This window comes from Emydura macquarii, unplaced genomic scaffold (genome assembly GCF_026122565.2).
Source record: "Emydura macquarii macquarii isolate MOO-44397 ecotype Brisbane River unplaced genomic scaffold, CSIRO-AGI_Emac_v2 contig_2437, whole genome shotgun sequence".
NCBI lineage: Eukaryota > Metazoa > Chordata > Testudines > Chelidae > Emydura > Emydura macquarii.
Genome location: NW_027132574.1, coordinates 848,119 through 867,314, shown reverse-complemented (window position 1 = coordinate 867,314; position 19,196 = coordinate 848,119). Strand labels below are relative to the sequence as shown.

The 19,196-nt window shown below is 37.9% G+C and overlaps 1 protein-coding gene across 1 annotated transcript in view; it reads left to right on the top strand.

The window, feature by feature from the left end:
- Positions 1-19,196, top strand: part of LOC137162626 (protein eyes shut homolog) — a 340,220-nt gene that overhangs the window by 91,138 nt on the left and 229,886 nt on the right. The window contains exon 2 of the mRNA XM_067562533.1: positions 15,007-15,129. Coding sequence (XP_067418634.1) covers positions 15,007-15,129 — 123 coding nt within the window. The remainder of the gene's footprint in view (positions 1-15,006; positions 15,130-19,196) is intronic.

Sequence of the window (19,196 nt, the reverse complement as noted above, 5' to 3'; positions counted from 1 at the left end):
GTTATCATATCTCTAAAATAGGAGGGGAAATTAAAATGTTGAAAATAAAAAGCATCAATATTATTGAATTTTAAACAAAAAAGGAAGGTTATATCTATAGGGCTCAGAAACAGTATGTAAACAGAGACCTGATGTTATAGTGCAGGTTCAGAAGAAACTCTCCTTTCTAGAGAAAAAGCTTGGCAAATTAACTTCCCATTCTTATTCATTGTAATGTAGTTTACACAGCACCATATTAAGGATCAATAGTAAATTTGAGTATATACCCAAACTTTATGCTGAACACCAGACTCTTTAATAGTGTTTTATCATCATATATAGTGTCAGAATTGTGGGCAAAACTAGCCATCCAATAAACAATTGTAATGTAGCTTAAACAGTTTAGTTACTAAATTAATCTTGGAAATGCTAGCATAGTTCAAGTTTTTCCTTATGACTTCTCTAATCAGAATCTGTGTCTGAAAGATCCACAACTTCTTATTCTGAACTTTCACTATGATCTTCATGTACTTCATTAAATTGAGGATTTTCAGAAACTGAAACAAACTTCTCAACTTGATCTCCTTTTACCCCATTTCTTGATTTTTGTGGTCTATTTCCAAACACTAACTAATTTCACATGCTGCAAAAAATGGAGCAATTTGAAGCAGGTGAGAAGCAAGATGAGTCAAAGGTTGTGTTGTACAAAGGCCTTGCCATCATGCTGTAGAAGCAATATACTTCGTAGATTTCCAGATGTACTCCTGGACCAAATATGTGAAGAGGTTCTTTATTCTGCCGCGTTTGAAACTACTTTTCCAACATCTGATCCAAAGTATGTTTGTTTAGTAACCCAGTCAAATGCTGTAACAGTGCTATCCTCACTAACATTGCTATCTCTAAATCTCGTCTCTAAGAGTTTTTCTGGTGCCATGTTGTACTTTCAAGCAGAACTCTCCTCATCTATGAATAAAGTCCTTTACTTTTATTTCTTCCTGACCTGAGTGGAAGATGCACTTAGATTCTCAAAAACAGTTGACTTTGTCTTGACCATAAGTGAGAAATGTCTGACAAAAGTGTTTGTCTGATTCAGATCAGTGATTACAGGAGCAATTGGCTCTAGAATCCTCAGAGAGATCTGCAGGTGAACCCAAAAATATCCTTATCAAGTACAGTGTGTTGTACATTTTTAACTAATTTAAGATCTTCAATTATCCATGTTTCTTGAAGAGTGCCTTTGTTTTTTTTAATAAACTTTCAAATGGCATCACTGCTCCACATCTTATTTTGCTAGAAAGTTTATTACCATTTTATTCTTACCATGCCTTTCTTCATGCTTGTTAAAGTTTACACCTGCACCATAAGTAGTTTTTACATATGTTATAATGTTTTGCATTTGTCTAGATCTTCTCCAATGTGCCCAAATTCATGAAATCAGTAAAATAAGCAAATTTAAGCCATGGGAAGCACCACTTCTTGCAGTAATATGTGGATATTTGTCCGTTGTGAAGTTTCATGATGCTTTCATATCACTGGTATTGTCAGCAGAGCAAATGCTTTCTCACTTCCAATCTTCCTTAGTATTTCACACATTTCACTAGTAATATACTTTGCCGCATGTCTGTTCTCTCCTGTTTCAATGTTCTTGTGAAAAACAGAGATGTTATCACAAAGTTTGATTCCTTTCCCCATTTGTTCACCCATCTATCATATTGCCAGACAAAGTGCTTCATTGATTTTTTTTTTTTTTTTTTTGCACAGTTTGCATTACACATTCATTTTCTGATTTTAGAAGAGGCTTGCTCAAAGAATGTATGCTGGGTAACTGGTGTGATAGTCTTAATAGTTTAAATGCTGCCCGCTTTCAGTGACTGATAGCGGAGTACCAGAAGTGTGTATCACTCTTGTGAGAACTTGGTCATTTTTTGTTGATATTCAGGTGTCATCTTGGCTATTAAGAATATGTTGAGTCTTTTTGATATAGTTGGTTGAGATGCCTGTTGTTTTGCTGACGATTTAGGAGCTGAACTTGAGTGTACTACATTTGCAGATAGTGATGTCACAGAAGAAGAACAATTTCTGGATTGAGAATGTTTGTTGCAAATACAACCACTGTCACTGTCATCTACCTCAGCGTTTCTCAACCTTTTTTTCCCCGAGTACCACTCGGGAAAAAAGGGGGGGGGACTTGCGATGGCGGCGGGGTTTCACGGTGGCGGGGGGGGACTTTCGGCGGTGGATTTGGTGGCGCGGTATGGCTCATGTACCACCCAGCCTTCTTCGAAGTACCACCGGTGGTATGCGTACCACCGGTTGAGAACCGCTGATCTACCTCACACTCATCTTCTTGACCTTCATTTGGATCCAGGAAGTATTGTTTAATGTTGAAGAAATTTAATACATGCAAGAATGTGTTTGGTCATCTTAGTAGATTTTGGAATGTATATTTCATTTGGTGGTTTTTGCAAAACACAGGTATCTTTTTTGTCTGAATTACTTTGTGTGGAAACACTTCCATATGATAGAAGATGATCACACCATTTTGAAAAAAAATAATAAAAGCACCTGCGTGCTAGATGTGATTGGTTCCTCCTGTGGGTCTCCGTGTCAGGACTCGGAGGCAGAGTCCATTCCATCCCCTCAAGATTCTCTTCCAAGGCCCTGCAGGCACTGACTTCTTGCTATTAATCCCAATGACTCTACACAAGCAAGCAGGCAGGCAGCAAATTGTTGTTCCAGTTCTGGTCAAAGGGTGTGAACCTCCTAGTCTCCTGAGGACAGATGATATCTCTGGGATGTGTGGGCAGCTCACCAGGTCCAGTCAGGAAGACAGCAACTTCAGGGTTGGGGCTGCTTCTCCTCTCCTGCTTACGTTGTCTCCTTAGCAAAGCAGGCAGCAAGCCACAAGAAAGGGTCCCTATACTCACTCCTGTTCTCTAGTACAGATGGTAGTGCCCTCTATTGAATGGGAGCTGTAATAATATGACGTAGGGATAGATCATCCCAGGAAGTTACAGACCTACATATGGTATATACAGGAATTGAGATATCCTAATATTATGTGTGTTTGTTTTTTTTAATGAAGTATCTTCTTTTGAAATACTTTAGTTATTAGAAAGCATTCTAAAGGACTGAAGTGCAGCAGTGATAATACCATTTTAAACATCATGCTAAAAATTCTTTCACTGTTCATACTGAGAGAAAATACTTCACAAAAGGTGTTTTTTACAATTTTTCTCTACGTTTCCAGTATTTCCATACCAAAAGAAATGAGCAGGACCAGATTTTTTTGTAAATGCTTCCTGTTTTTTTCCAAATCCTCACATCTCTAGGCAAACCTAAGTTTATGCTATTAGAAGTTTATTTCTAGATAAATGTGGTTTTGTGCATTTGGCTAACCAAAGGCAAAATAATTTGTGCCAGAACCCAAAGTGCAACATGAAAAAGGGTTTGTCCTTTGTATTACTGGAGCTTCCCTTCCTTATAGATTTCTTGTATCTGCTTGATTGGGATGCTCATCCCCTGCCTCTTTTGCATCTCTCTAAACCCATGAGAGGAAGACTAAAAGGAAACTCTGTTATCTGAGCCCTATTCTTCCCCTTTCATGAGTATTTCAATAACAGACAAATCTAATTCTGCAACATGAAAATCTCAGTATGTCATTGCAAATCATCTCAGTCCTAAGCTAACTATGTCTAAGTTGGTCAAATAAAATTTGCCAAGTTCATTGATGTGGACACAGTGGCAAAATGAGGATAGACGCATGCCTGGAATTAAGTGGGAAGCCATGACTTTTGTTAAACTTTAACACAAAAGAGGAATGTTACCTTCCCCTCCCCACACACATACGTCAGCCATACTCTCCTATACCAGGCATTTAATTGGTTTCAGGGCAGAAGTTCCAGGGTTTCTTGCCATATAACCCATAATGTGGGGTAGGTGCTCCTCAGCCTACCCACCCAAGGATTCACCTCTCTCTGTGTCCTACCACCCTACCCCTCTGCAAGGGGGACAGAGGGTATAGGAGAGTGGGGACCTCAACCTGTGAGAGACAGAAAGTCTGACCTTGGCCCACAAAGGCCACAAGGTTTCACCTTATCACGAGTACAAGGCTCATCACCAAAACCCCAGGTCTTTTACTTCTGGGAACTGTACATGTTATTCTCTTAACTGCCCTGGAAACTGGCCGCAAGTTGCAAAGGATAAACAACACCATCCCGGTACCTGAGTGCATTCCTATTTTAACCCACTGTTGCTTTCAGGTGCTGCAAGGAATGCAAAAACTCCCTGGTCCTCTTCCAATGGCTCATGGAATAAAAAATTCCTTCCTGTCCACCCAACAGGTAATCAGCTAGACCCTCAGCTTCTGTCAGGCCGGGTTCCCATTCTTAGTTTGGGTGGGTAGGGTTGGCTGCTGGAACGGAGCCAAAAGATGCTGCACATGGCCCCTGCCCTGGGCTGGAGGGGACTTGCAGGGGAGGAGTCTCTCTGCAACAAACTTTCAGGGAAGAAGCTTCCTATTGTTCCTTGGTGAATGTCTCCCTACCTTGCCGCTGGAATTGTTCCATTTCACCGCTGGTCCCATCAGTTTCCCCCACCTGTTGATGCGGGTAGGTGACATTATTTAAAACTGCGTTTTTGTTGATAACCTCTATTTACTGAGGCTTCCTTCTGGCTCCATCAGGGAACAAATGTTATTCTTATTGTATCACTTGTGTCTCTTTAGCCTCACTATGTTTACAAATAGAACTGTTGAACCAGCATAAAAATAACCATAATAAACTAAAACCAAACAAGAACACAAAATTCCCTGGCAAACTTCTTGCAAAACATTGACCTGTCACCCAAATGCTTCACTTTTACTTCAGAAAAGTGGTTTTTGGTAAGGAATATGCTATTTTATCACTAAAATCTATTCCCTGGGTGAAAATGATGACATATCCCCTATGTGATATATTTTGATATTTGCATTTTTTATTATCTGGCTGAGGAAAAACCTATCTAATACTTCAGTCCAGACCAACTCTGCCGATGTTCCACAAATATGTTCCAGAGCAATGTTTCATCATGATACCGTAGGTTTTTGCGTGTTTAGTGTGAATGATGGAAAGGATTTGACTGGTGCAAAATCAGAAATGTGGCAAAAATTCAAAGTGAAAACAGGAAAGGTTTTGTCTTTTAAAAAACCAGAAAAAACACCAGTTATTTGGTTTGATTTTCATTTGTTCTGTTTTAAATTGTGTTACAAGTGATGCACAATTTGTCTTTGCCTTGCTCACATAAATAGATGCTTCCTGAGAGGCTTAGTGAACTGATATGTAATAAGATGCAAATTAAATATTTTTGCACAGTTTAAATATTTCATGACATTTGGTGATACTGAAAACATAAATACAAAAAAGTGATTTTCACCTTAAATCATTAATCAAATGACTGTTAAAAGGGAACTGAAGAGGAAAATACTTCGAAAAGTAAGCTTCATAGGGGATCACCTCCATTTTATAAATTGACAGTATTGTTTTTCTTGTTTTTTTTAACACAGAAGACATGGAATATTATGTTATTTTGTGAATAAAGCAAAGGAAAGGTCACCTGTTGTCTCTAGGGTTATTTCAATGATATCTTAAAACTCAGCTGATATATTCACTTGATGTTTTTTTTACGGCTCCTGCAGTGCACACAAATATTACTAATCTACTCTCTATCTATTATGTAGTGCTTTAAAATAAGTTACTAAATAGAAAAGGAGTTCTGTTAAACTGTATTTTGTGGCAGCTCTGCAATAGAATGGCAGTGGTTGTGCTACACTGATGTTTTTGTTTTTTGGGTTTTTTTTAATAAAGCCTATTGTATTTCTTTGAGGAACAACATACTATAACAATGTTAACAATTCCAGACCAGAACTGCAGCTGGTGAACATCAGCTGTGCCAATTTACACCTTTTGAGGGTCTGGCTCACTCTATCTTAGATGCTCTTAAAGTCAGACTCAGTTTGAATATGGACTCTACTACTTTTTGATTTATCCAGTTGAAATAACCACATGATGGAAATAACATCATTTATGATAGACCTTATATTTAAACATCTGCATACACAAAAGATATTATAAAATATTTTAAGGTCAAGTCATAATATAATCTGCACATTTAAAAATTACATTACATGCATCCCATACTTTGATTCTAATTCTTCCAAGACTCAGAGCCAGATTGTAGTATGTTCCAAAGACAGCCAATACTTCAGAGTTCATGACATACATCCTAGCATTCTGACAAAATAAGAAACAAACCAAACGGTGGGGAGAGGCAATTTCTATTTGCAGTGAAACTAGTACGACTCACGTGAAAACAAGGATGCTGCTGTAGTGTAACTAACAGGTTTGAAGCAGCAGCTTCCTTTGTTGGTTGGAGGCAGCAGTAGGAGCTTGTTGTATCAAGTGGAATACTTCCAGTAAAATATGATTCTGTGGTTTCCACGTTGTCACTCTAGAATAATTCAGGTGCAAACATCATATGTTTCCCTGAATAACAATAATAAAATCTTGAAATATGTACAGTATTGAAATATTTCATTCTACTGGATTACTGAAAACACTGATAGTAATAACATCTACTTTTAGATTTGTATAATAACTTTCATTTGAAGAAGTCTGAACACTTTTCAGCTATTAATTATTTACCTAATATATTTCCAAATAAAGAAGTAGTACGATACTCATTTTACAGCTGGGGAGAAAACTGAGGAGTTTTCAAAAGGATCCATTATTTTGTGGTTCCCCAGTTTTTACATGTCCAGCTTGAGACACCTGTGGCCTCCTTTCAAGAGGTGGTGAGCTTCTTCATTGATGATGGAAGCCACTGGGAAATCTGGGTGCTCAGCACCTCTGAAATGAGACCAAACATATTTCATGCTGGGGTCCTATAAATTGAAGACACCCAAAAATCAGTGAACATTTTTTCAAATATTGTACAAGAAGCTTGTCAAATGTAATACCATGTTTTAGTGGCAGATCCAGAATAAAACACAAGAGTTCTGGCCCCAAGTCTCCTCCTGCAATGGATCTGCATCTGAATGTTTTTTTAATATTAATTAGGCAAACACATATGAAATAAAACCTTTTTGTAGGAATACACATGGGAACTGAGAAAATCAAAACCTTCCATTCTTCATGCTGGTTTTTCAGGCCAATACTGTGACATAAAAGTGAATGAATGTAATTTGGCACCCTGCTTGAATGGTGCTGTCTGTCAGAATGATATCAATAGATATGATTGTTTTTGCCCTGAAGGTAAGTTGTTCAAAATAATATATTTTTATTATAAGTGACAATTTGCAAAAATTGTCTGAAAATTATGAGGTGTCTTCCTGACAGTCTTGAAAGCATTTGTTAGAACTTTTTCCCTGTCAAAATATGCTATTCATTTCTGAAGTCTCATTTGCATCTATGTCCATCAAAGCAAACTACAAAACAAATGTTCACACAAAAGATACAAATAGTATATTTGTAAGTGTTACTTATGTCTGATGGTATAGCCATGATTTTAACAATGCTAGAATGATGGTAATGAAAACAAATGGACAGCATGTGAGCTTTACAGAAAGCTTGATCAACAAGTTTATCAGGAAAAATACCTGGTAAAGTTACACAAGCATGCACTTTGAACCTGAATATCATACAAAAAATTATAATAGAAATAATAATTCTTTTTGGATTGGAGCTATAATGCCAAGCATTTTGAAACTCTCTCATCCATTCCGAAAATGTGTTCTATTTTATGTCTTTTTTTGTCTATTTCTCTATAATCACAAAATTTGTCAATGTGAACTACTCTATGTAAACAAAAGTGTGATTGCAAGGAAGGTTCACAGAACTAATTTGCAGTATTTTTGTCAGTGAATTCACAGAGTCTTTCCTTTTGGAATATTTCTAGGATTTTTTTTCTTTTATGGTGGGGGATAATGAGAAGGAGAATCAATGTTATCATTTGCAAAGATGAAGTTGTCTGGTGTATTTATAACTGAAAGTTGTATCCCAGCTCATTTCTTCTCTAAAAAAAATAATATGCTCAAAGTATGAACTAAATGTTGCTGTTTACATTTCTTGTAATTTTCAAAGACATTAAATACTAGTACAAGCAGTATAATATTAATGCTATATATATATATATATGAAATTGTTGCACATCATTTTATAAAAATGTCACCTCTACCAATTACTTAGCTTTAAAATTGAAGTCAAAATAGGTATTGGATATTGGTTGAAAATTAAGCTTAGATGGAATCATTTCACTATTTATTCTGCTTGACTAGCTCAGACCATTTGAGTTAGGGAAATAAATCTTGGCATTCATACTAATAATATTGTGATTTATTTGTTACCTGTGAGACATGGGTCTGCTTATATTCTGATTGTGAATGAGAGCTGTTACTGTATACATTATTAATGAACTCAGAGTAATTGTCAAGCTTTATGACTTAGGGATCAGTGGAAATTGGTTCCATGGTCAGTTTGAGAAATTATGAGACTATGCCATGCACTGAAGCTGCTGATAGCTCAGCATTAGTCATGGTCTTCCTGCAGCCATGGCCTGTGACAGCAGTAATGATAGTCATTTTGTAGCGTGACCATGCATTAGAATACATTTACAAGAACATAAAATGTCAGATATTGGAGTGGAGATTCTTCAGCAGATTTTACATTAAGAAACCTTTGATGCTCCTAGAAGTTAGAATTTGCTAAAAGTTAGTTGCTCTCAGTCTTTGTTCTGTACATATTAATGTGAGGCTAAGGCAACCACTAATGATGTGGGTAGCTGTATTCAGCTCCAAATCCACAAGATGTGTGCTGACTTCTGCACCATACTACTGTAAAACATTCTACTGAAGTAAATACCAGATCCAGGACTGAGGTTCACAAAATATTTCCTTTGCTCCCCAAGAGGTGCCTTCTAGTTTCTGGATCAAGGAAGTGTAAGAGATTATGTTTTTGTTTAAGTGCTCTACATGGGACTGATATGTTAAATTGCAGTCCAGTCTGACTCTTAAAAAAGTGGCAAATGGCTGTAAGCGGTTGACTGGCCAGGTGATCATTCAAATGGAAAGTTGTTGTTGCTATCTTAGACTCATTAAATATAAGTCTCCATTAATATGGCTAGAACATTGATGTCCTGGATGAGTGAATATTAATGATGAGGCAAACTAAAGAAATTAAAGAAATTAGAGTCTGTTTGGGACAAAATCACTTAGAGAAAAAAAGCTACAAGAGGTTCCCTTGGGATACTGCTTGGGATGTGCTACAGACCCCCAGGACCTGATATGGATATGGTTTGAGACCTCTTTAATGTTTTTCGTTAAATAAATACTGGGAATTGTGTGATTATGGGAGAATTTAACTTCCTAGATATAGATTGGAGGACAAGTACTACTAATAATAACAGGACCTAGATTTTCCTGGATGTGGTAGCTGACAAACTTCTTCACCAGATAGTCACTGAACCAACAAGAAGTGATGCCATTTTAGATTTGGTATTGGTGAGTAGTGAGGACCTCATAGAAGAACTGGTTGTAGGCAACAACCTTGGTTTGAATGATCATGAGCTAACTCAGTTTAAACTAAATGGAAGAATAAACAAAATTAGATCTGCAGTTAGAGTCCTTGATTTCCAAAAGGCAAACTTTAAAAAATTACAGGAATTAGTTAGGAAAGTGGCCTGGACTGAAGAACTCAAGTATTTGAATATGGAGGAGGCTTGGAATTAGTTTCTGCAGCTTTGACTTAAAGTATCTGTAGGCTGCATCCCAAGTCAGGGGAAAAAATTCATCGGGAAGGGTTGCAGATGAACTTGAATGAGCAAGTATCTCAAATAGATGATTAAAAAAAGTGAAAGCCTACAAGCAGGTAGAGGACTTATTTAAGTTAAGTGCCAATGTGGACACAAGAACAAATGGATATAAACTGGCCATCAGCAAGTTTAGTCTTGAAATTAGACAAAGATTTCTAACCATCAGAGGAGTGAAGTTCTAGAACAGCCTTCCAAGGGCTGCAGTGGGGGCAAAAAAACGTAATTGGTTTCAAGACTGATTTTGATACATTTATGGAGGGGATGATATGATGAAACTGTCTACAATGGCATGTAACCAATCTCTGACTGCTAGATGCAAATATCTCCAGTGGCTTCTAATGGGACATTATATGGGGAGGGCTCTGAGTTACTACAGAGAATTCTTTCCTGGGTATCTGGCTGGTAGATCTTGCCCACATGTTCAGGGTCTAATTGATCACCACATTTGGGGCTGAGAAAGAATTTTTCCCTGGGTAATATTGGCAGAAACCCTGTGGGTTTTCACATTCCTCTGCAGCAGGGGGCATGGGACACTAGGAGGTTTGATTTAATCTAGTATGAATAGTGGATTCTCTGTAACATGAAGTCTTTAAATCATAATTTGAAGGCTCCAGTAATTCACCTAGAGGTATGGTTATATTACAGGAGTAGGTGGGTGAGGTTTTGTAGCCTGCAATGTACGGGAGGGCAAACTAGATGATCATGATAGTCCATTCTGTCCTTTAAGTCTGAGTCTATAACTTTCATGGAGATTGTTACCTATGTCAGTGAGACAGATAGTATCTGTACATACATACTTATTAGCCATAGTTGTTGGTTATCGTCAGTATATATGTTGAAAAAGAGGAGCTAGAACAGATCCTTATGGGAATCCGTTACGAAGTTGTCTGACTTTGTCTCCAACTTACAAAATGAGTCGCTGATTTGTTATAATTTTCATGATAAACCACACCAGGGGCTTGCAGGGAATAGTCTACAACAACTTTGCAGTCAATCTAACATACCAGATGGTATCATATGCAGTTAATATATCCACCATAATGGGACCAATTTTCTTGCCTTTCTCAAAGGCATCTTTGGTTTCTTGTGTTAGACAAATGACTTGGTCATGAGTTTACGATCCTCATCGAAGCCACACTGATCAAAGGGCTTGATCAAAGGGCTTGTTTTTGGTTAACCTCTTTGATGTTCTTCAGATTCAGTTTCCCCATAAACTTGTAAGTGGCACAAAGGAGAGAGATGAGCTGGTAGCTGTTGGGATCTAACAGCCGTTTTCCTTGTTTCAGAATGTCTATAAACTTTGCTCTGTTCTAGACTTCTGCAATGTGAAAACATCAGTTGAGGAAACCGTGCAGCCAGCTTTTGGATGCAGGTGAAGAAGGACTCCATGTGACTATAATCCAGACCTGGAGCCTTTCCAGTTTTCATAATCTTTATGGCCTCATTCAACTCTTCATCTGAAAAAGGAGCCATCAAGTCTGAATTTACATTAGGCGCCTGCCACCTCTCTAACCACAGATTTGACTGCACAGATTATCCAAATTCTGTGTACAGCCATCAACTTCTAGCTGGGATGCAATAGCATTTGCTGTGACTGGAAATCTCCAGAAAATCTTTTAATTGTGTGCCAAACTTTCCAGCTAGAAAATTCTATCTTCGTGACTGCCTGCATTCCAGATCAGTGAGAGACTGTGTCACCACTTGTCCTGTAACTCTGAGTGCCTTAAAATGCTCTGCTGTTGTAGCTCCCTGTCTGGATGCTCTCAGCCAGTATATAACGTGCATTGAATGTCTGTGTGCTCAACAGGCTTGGTTCAGCAACTCTGACTCCAGCAGCTTGCTTGTTACATCACAGTTAGACTTAGGTCTCCACTAGCCTTGATTACTACTTGCAGAGTCACCCCAAGACATCCCCAGTCTCAAATATCCTGAAAACAATCTGCACTCAGGATGCCATTCATAGAGACTACCTTTTGACTGCAGAGGCTTTAGGAGGTGCACAGGTCCACATTAGATGCCATTTTGTCCTTCTGCTTGTTGTCAGAGATACACCATGAGTTCAAGCCCCTGCACACAGCATATGTTGATCTTAAAGCCAGGTTTGATTCAATTGACCGAGTCATGCTTCTGGACTTGATTAGCAAGCTGCATAATGGAACCACTGCCCATGTACATCTTGGGAATCTGATGTTAGCACCTTTTAAATCACTATCTGATGTCAGGCAGAGCCCTGTCTTGGCCCCTGCACTTTTTTGTTGGGCAATGGATTTCATAATGCAGCATTCCATCAGGTCCATAGGCATTAGACTGGTGATTTCTCTCTCTCAGACCTTGACTATGCTGATGACATTGTAGAACCCTGAAAGGCTATGCGAGGCACTCCAGCAAATGGAGGAGTTGGCTAAGATTAGCCTTCATGTTTTGTAGTCAAAGACAAAGCTGCAAAATCTAGGATCAGGTCCACTTGTAACTCCAATCTGTTTGAATAATGAAAGTGTTAAAACAGTCTCCAGGTTCTGCTATTTGGATTCTATACTTACCAGTTCCTCCAACTCTTACATGGAGGTTCTTCATCAGATTGGCATCACAATGTCTGTCATGGGTCGTTTACAATGAATATGGAATTAACATAAAATTGGCACAACAACCATGTTCAAGATCTTTTTGAGCTGTATCCTCTCCGTACTGTTGTATGGTTGCAAAACATGGACACTGTGCCACTCAGACTGGGCAAAGCTGGAGGCTTTCCACACAAAATGCTAACATCGTATATTGGGCATAAAGTGAAATGACTTCATTTGTAATGCAGATGTTTATGATTGCTCCAATCTACAGACTACTGGGGCCATTGTCCACAGACAGCATCTTACCTTTTTCAGACACGTAAGAATGCCACATGATGTTCTGGCGAATGCTGTTCTCTGGGTGTCTTGTGCCAGGATAAAATTCCACCAACCGAGAGGTGGAGGCAGTCCAGAGGTAGACCCCCTATTACATGGGAACATCAAGTCTGTCCTGATGTTGGATTCTCAGCCCATTATACCCTTGCTGTCACACAGGAATGAACCAAATGTTGAACAATTGCTATGCCTGACTGTTCGGCTAAGCATTGAAGAAGATCTGCCCTGAAATGTCCAGCCCTCCCCCGGAACATTCAAAGAATTAATAATGTTTGTTGTTCCTTTAAAGAGACAAAAACATAGCTTATTACTTTAAATGGAGTTAACTGTCACTTGAATTCAACAGTGCTTCGGATTGGTTTAAATTTAAAGTAAAACAAGTTTATTATCAAAAAGAGAGAGGTTTTAAGTGATTTCAAGTACAAGAGATAAAGACCAAATGGTTACAAGGAAATAAAATTAAAATATGCTTTCCAATGGCTAAGACCTAATTTAACAAGTTACAATCTTTGTTCAAGGGAGTTTTCTCACCAATCATCTGTTCTCAGAGACTTCAACCCCCTTAGTTGAAGGACCAGTTTTTCTCAGTTTGCAAACCCTTTTGTTTGTCTAGTGATGGATGCCATGCTTTCTCCTCGCCCTCTTGTCAGCTTTATGGCTTTGTTTACTTTATATGTAAATAGACTTTCATTGTCCTTGTATAATGACCAAACTGGACAGATAAACAAATACACATTCCTTTGTCTAAGGCAGAACATGCTTATGCATTGCTTGTCAAATATATTTTAAGAACATAATTCTGCACATATCTATAACTCTTTGTATACACTCCACACATACATCACACAGGAATATTAATGATCAGTGAGCTATTAGTTTCCAATGGTGTTTTACATGCTACCTTTTGGGTATATATCATGATAATAGTGTCGGGCCTGACAAGGTTTGCTGACATAGGCTAGTGCACCACCAATAGCCCCTGTGTCACATTGTCTGTCTCCATTGACTGTACCTGGCTTGATTCAGCAGTGGAATGAGTTCCTTGCTCTTATTAATGGCCTTCTGTTCATTACCAGGAGACTTGAATTTTTGGTAGAACTTAATAGCCTCTAATGACCACCCAGAGATATTCTGTTGGTGATAACATTAACATCTAATTTATATGCATTGGCTCATGTAGCTTCTGCAAAACTTTGACAATACGCAATTGTTCTTAAAACTACATAGAGGGATTAAATGTATGGATAAAAATGGATGGATTAAATCAACCTCCTAGACACAAGGCTGGCAATAGTTCTAATGGGTTGCAGATAAGAAGATCTGCTTGCCTCTTGAAGAAAGCACTCACTTCTGATGACTGACTTTGCAACATGGAGTTGCAGTGGCCATTTCTGCATTCATGTCCAGAGAAGCCAGCCAAGTGCCAAACTCTGATAACAGTGGCATTTCAGGGCCAACAACTATTCCCTTGCACAGTGGCTACATCTCAGGAATACAGAGACTCAAATGCTGACAAATTTCAGAAGACCTAACTTACATCCACCTGTTTGCAACCTGGAATGCAATTTGTGGACTAGGTTTTCCAGGCTGCTGACTGGGACAGGCATAGCAGCTGCCACAATGCAGAAGTCTGGCTTAGCTCAAACTTTACATCTTCACAGTGTGACTGTGGGGCAGCAGTGAAGATGGTCAAAGGTTGTGGAGGAGTGCACAATTAGAAGATTGGAGAGTGGACTGCAACACTTTGCTACTCTCGATGATACAGCAGTTACATTGCTAGACATGTAGATATCAACTTGAAATGCATATGAAACAAGTCTTTTGTAAAAAAAAAAAAAAAAAAAAAAAAGTAATGAAAGAAAATGTAGATAAATAAAAACTGTATCAATATTGATTTTAATCTGTTACCAAACCAATCCCCAAAATCAATACAAACCATCTCTTTCACAAGTGATCTGAAAACATATACATTTTTTTCAGAGAATATTACTGAAACAAAAATCTAAAAGTGGATTTAAGTGAATACCAAATCCCAATGTGTGTGTATATTCTTCCAAATAGGAGTTTTTTAAAAGTACACTTGAAGGTCAAAAGGGATAATTTACTAATGACAGAACAGAAAAAGCTTTTAGAGAGAGCTTACAGTAAAAGCATAAAAGAGAATTATTTGTGGTTTTTATGGGATAACTTGATAAGAATTGATTTATTTACAATAAACAGATTTTAGAAAAGAAGGCATAGGTATAAACTAATAATAAACTGCTGTTTGTTTTTTCCATCTAAGGATTTGAAGGTCTGAACTGTGAAATCAACTTTGATGAGTGCACTTACGGCTTCTGTAAAAGCAATTCAACTTGTTTAGACCTGGTTGCAGACTATACGTGTGTTTGTCCTCCAGGCTTCACTGGTAAGATTTTTTTTAACTCTAAATAAGATAATAAATATTTAAATTCTCAATTACCTTTTCTAAAATTAAAAATAAATAAATAGTTGTTGATTACATTTTATTCATTGTTTTAGTGTTAATAAAACTAGATTCAGCTCAGTGCAGTGTCCTGTCCTATCAATTATTTATCCTAATTCCCTGCTTATAAAATGAGCTGAGAGTGCTGATATGAATGCTATTGTGTTAACTGATAGCAAGCTAGTGCACAAACAAAACATCATAAAAAAAAACAAATAAAAATCTTTACTACACAGAAAATGTACAGAAAATATCTAACCTGCTATATGTAGCAGAATAGCATTTCAAAGTCTATCCAGTCAATCAATGACAGCCATATAAGTAACGTTTATTTTTTGAAGATTGTATCACTCCCATGATTTTTTGTGATTTGGAGAAAAAATGAGAGAGAGATTCAGTTCCAGGCAGGAGAACACTTTGTTCACTTCAAGGAGGGTACAACACAATCCTAATGATAAATAGCTTAGCAAGTGCAAATTTATTTTAGTATATAATAGGATTAAGAAAACTGGCAAATATTCCTTGCATCAGGGTCAGCCAGTTCCATGACTCTGCTCTACACCAGAAGCCTCTTGAAGACTCATGGGAAAACTAATAAAGCTGCCTTGGCAAGGGCATAATAACTAATATGCCACAAGGTCAGTGTCTGGAACATATTGATTTTTGAGTTGCTGTTTTGGATAGGTAGATGGAACAGCAATAACAGAGATGGAAAATGGGAGGGCAAACAGTAGCAGCCAAGACTGTGCGTAGCACTTGGACGGTTGTCATATGCTGGCCAGTCTGAGAGAGAAAGTATGTACTTACCATGGTGAAGAGCATGGTATAAGAACCAACTTAAGTGCGTAAATAGACAGAGATAGACTTGAATGTCTATGAAGTACAAATGTGCTGGGATTTAAAGAAGAGATGGACATGTGGGGAAAGAGGAGAGATAAGGAGATGGTTAAAAATTATAGGGTTAGCTATTGTGCTTAGCAGAAAGGAGCCTGCTATATGAAAATAAAAGGTTTCAGACTAGTGATAATGCTGCTGCTATTTGAGCTCCAAATGGTTCATCCATTGGGACTAAATGATGAAAAATGTATGTGGGATGAAAGGGGTGTAATATGCTACACAATTTTTTTAGGCCTGTGAAAGCAATGGTGGCTGCAGCATAAATGAACTGATTTACAATTTCTCACTGGTATAATTACAGTCTTATACTATGCTGCTAGTGTCACAAATGAAATAATATCACTGTTCAGTAAGATAGCTGCTATGAGCATTAAGCTCTGAAATGACTGTGTTAATAGGAACTGTTGACTAACTTGCTCCTTTGAAACACAGCTCAATTAGACTGGGCTATGGTGGTGTCCACATCACAAAACCCACAACCATAATTGATAGTGTTCAGTCAGCAGACACTCAGTAGAGTCTCTGCCCAAGAGTTTGAGAATGAGCGTGTTATCCCTCTGATCTGCAGGAATGGTCTAGGAGCTTATTGGTGAGGATACTTGCATTGCCCATGTCAATATCTATTGTTTGAAATTCTGTTTCTAGATATGTCAGTCTAGGACCATTCATCATCATCAAAATAATTTAAATATATATTTAAAACATTCAGATGTTGTATTTTAATGATGATTTTTTTTCTGTTGCATTTTTTTCAATGTTTTACTTCAGATCAGATCTAAGTTCCCATTTACACACCAGTCCTTCAAAGAATCTTCACTTGTGTGAAATGCCATTGAAGACAACTGGATTGCACATGGGCATAATAGTCTGTTAGTCTGTTTATTTCCTTTGTAGGACTGTTATTTAGATATATAGGAATATGGAATTTTCTGTGTCTCAGACTCCGAGGATATCCATATTCTTGCCCACTTACCACCACTTCTGCATGATCTGTATACCGTTCTGTTATTTCTGGAGCCCAATCAGGAAATTAGTTCCTTTAAAGACCGTCAATGGAACTCTTTAATTCACTAGAGAACTCTTTCCAGTCTAAGGAGAAAAAGAGTCACACTCAAAATCATAAGCATTGTTGTAGCATCTATTATACTGTAGATACAGTATCCAGCAGATACACCCCACTTAGTTAGGAGATTTAATTTATATACAAGAACTAAAACAAGAAAATAATTAAATTGTTATTGCCCAGTTAAGAATCTATAGTGTTACGTTTCTGCCACAAAATTATTACTGGTATAGCTACATGTTGTTAAATTACAATTTATCCCATTTATTGTGGACATTACATTTTCATTATCGCTGTCTCTTCCTTATTTTTTCTTATGTTGTCTTGAGTACTTAGAATATATAGATGTTCACAAATGGCTACTTAATAATTGAAAAAAAAAAAAGACTTTGCTATTATGATGTTCCTGAATAACCCTTATGCTGCAGTACACTATTCCCAAATGATCAGTATTTCTGTTTTTCAGTATGCACTGGGCACTGAGTTTACTGCCTCACTAAATAGATTATCAATAAAATACAAAACCATTGTCAAAATGGTGAACTTGTTTTCTCTTTTACATCATGAAGTCTTAATTTCTAGTGAAGTGAAATGTAAAAAGGTTCAGAGTTTGCTTCCAAAAAGCAATAATTTAATCATCCAAAAATTCAGTTGCTTATTCAGAATTTATCTTGAGTCAAAACTTCTTGAGTAAGCATAATTCATATGGAAATCTCTTGAATAAACTTTCTCACAACATTTCAATAGTCTGGGCCAGAAATAGAGCAATAACAGTTGATTTAATCATATTTCTCCTATGATGGTGTGGTTTAATTGGGTGGGGTTTACTACTTGTGCAGTACTTCTGAGACATTAAAACCTCACAGCATCAAAGGGTCAGTGTTGTGGGACAAGGAGTGTTTTCTGGTCCTGGATAAGTGAGTAGGCAGATTTTATTTGGTCCACAGTAACCCTATTTTTTCTTTGAGTATGTGTGGATCTCACTCTTGGTGCACACATGCCCCATGTGCAGGATACCAGAATCTTTTAACCAGCTGTGTCTTCTCAGCTACTGTAGTCTCACCTACTATAGTCTCTCTTGTTACATATTGCAATGATTTTACTTTAGTCTCTTTTATATACTTTTGTTACTAACCCATGGCAATGTGTATGTGTGGCAGGGGACGGGGGGGGGGGGGGGGGGATAATTACCTAGTGTTAGCATGTCTGTTAGTCCCAGTGACATGGGCACCAGCTATTAGCTCTGTGGCTGAACCAAAATCTCTTGACTTTGAAACCTGTTGGTCATGTAGCCTTTTCTGTGACTTCATATATTACTCCAGCAGAATTCATTATCAACCCAGAACGGGAATCACCACTCTTACAAGTGTCCTGGTAGTCAGTGGTTTCAAGGCCTGCTTTGATACTGAAGCCTAGGGTACCTATTATGAAAACTTCTCTGCATCCACTTGTAATTCAGAAGAAATCTGTGAACCCTCATGAGATTCCAGTCACCCCTAGGTTAGCAGCACCTCCTGCTGAAGAGTTTTATTCTTCTGACTTTGTCTGCTGCATGTATCAGGAAACCGTCTCCAAAGTCAGTGCCATTCTCCCCTTATCTTTCAAAAGACTGTGATCACCATGAGAGAAATACACCTCATGCTTCTGATATGCCTTATGTGCCTTGGATGACACCTCCTTGATGTTATATACCATAACCTTATAGCTTTCAATACATGGCGATATTAGACTTCATGGACCCCACAGTCTAAGCGTCCAGATCATTTTATGTTCCTCATTTTAGTTCTAGGGACAAGTCTAGGGACTCCTGAGAGGGCCTTACATTTGCCTCACCCAGAGGACATCATAACAGAAGAGAAGGAATGGCTGAGTGAAGATGGTAACATCTTGAGTCAACAGAAGGCTCCAACAGCAGCTTAGCACCATTACTGTGTTTCAAGGTAGGCTCACCCTCACCGGTTAATGCAGTTGCTCCATCAGTCTCTGTTTCCATCATCACATCTTATGATTTCAAAGAATTTCAAGACCTTAAACGAATGGCAGAGACCCT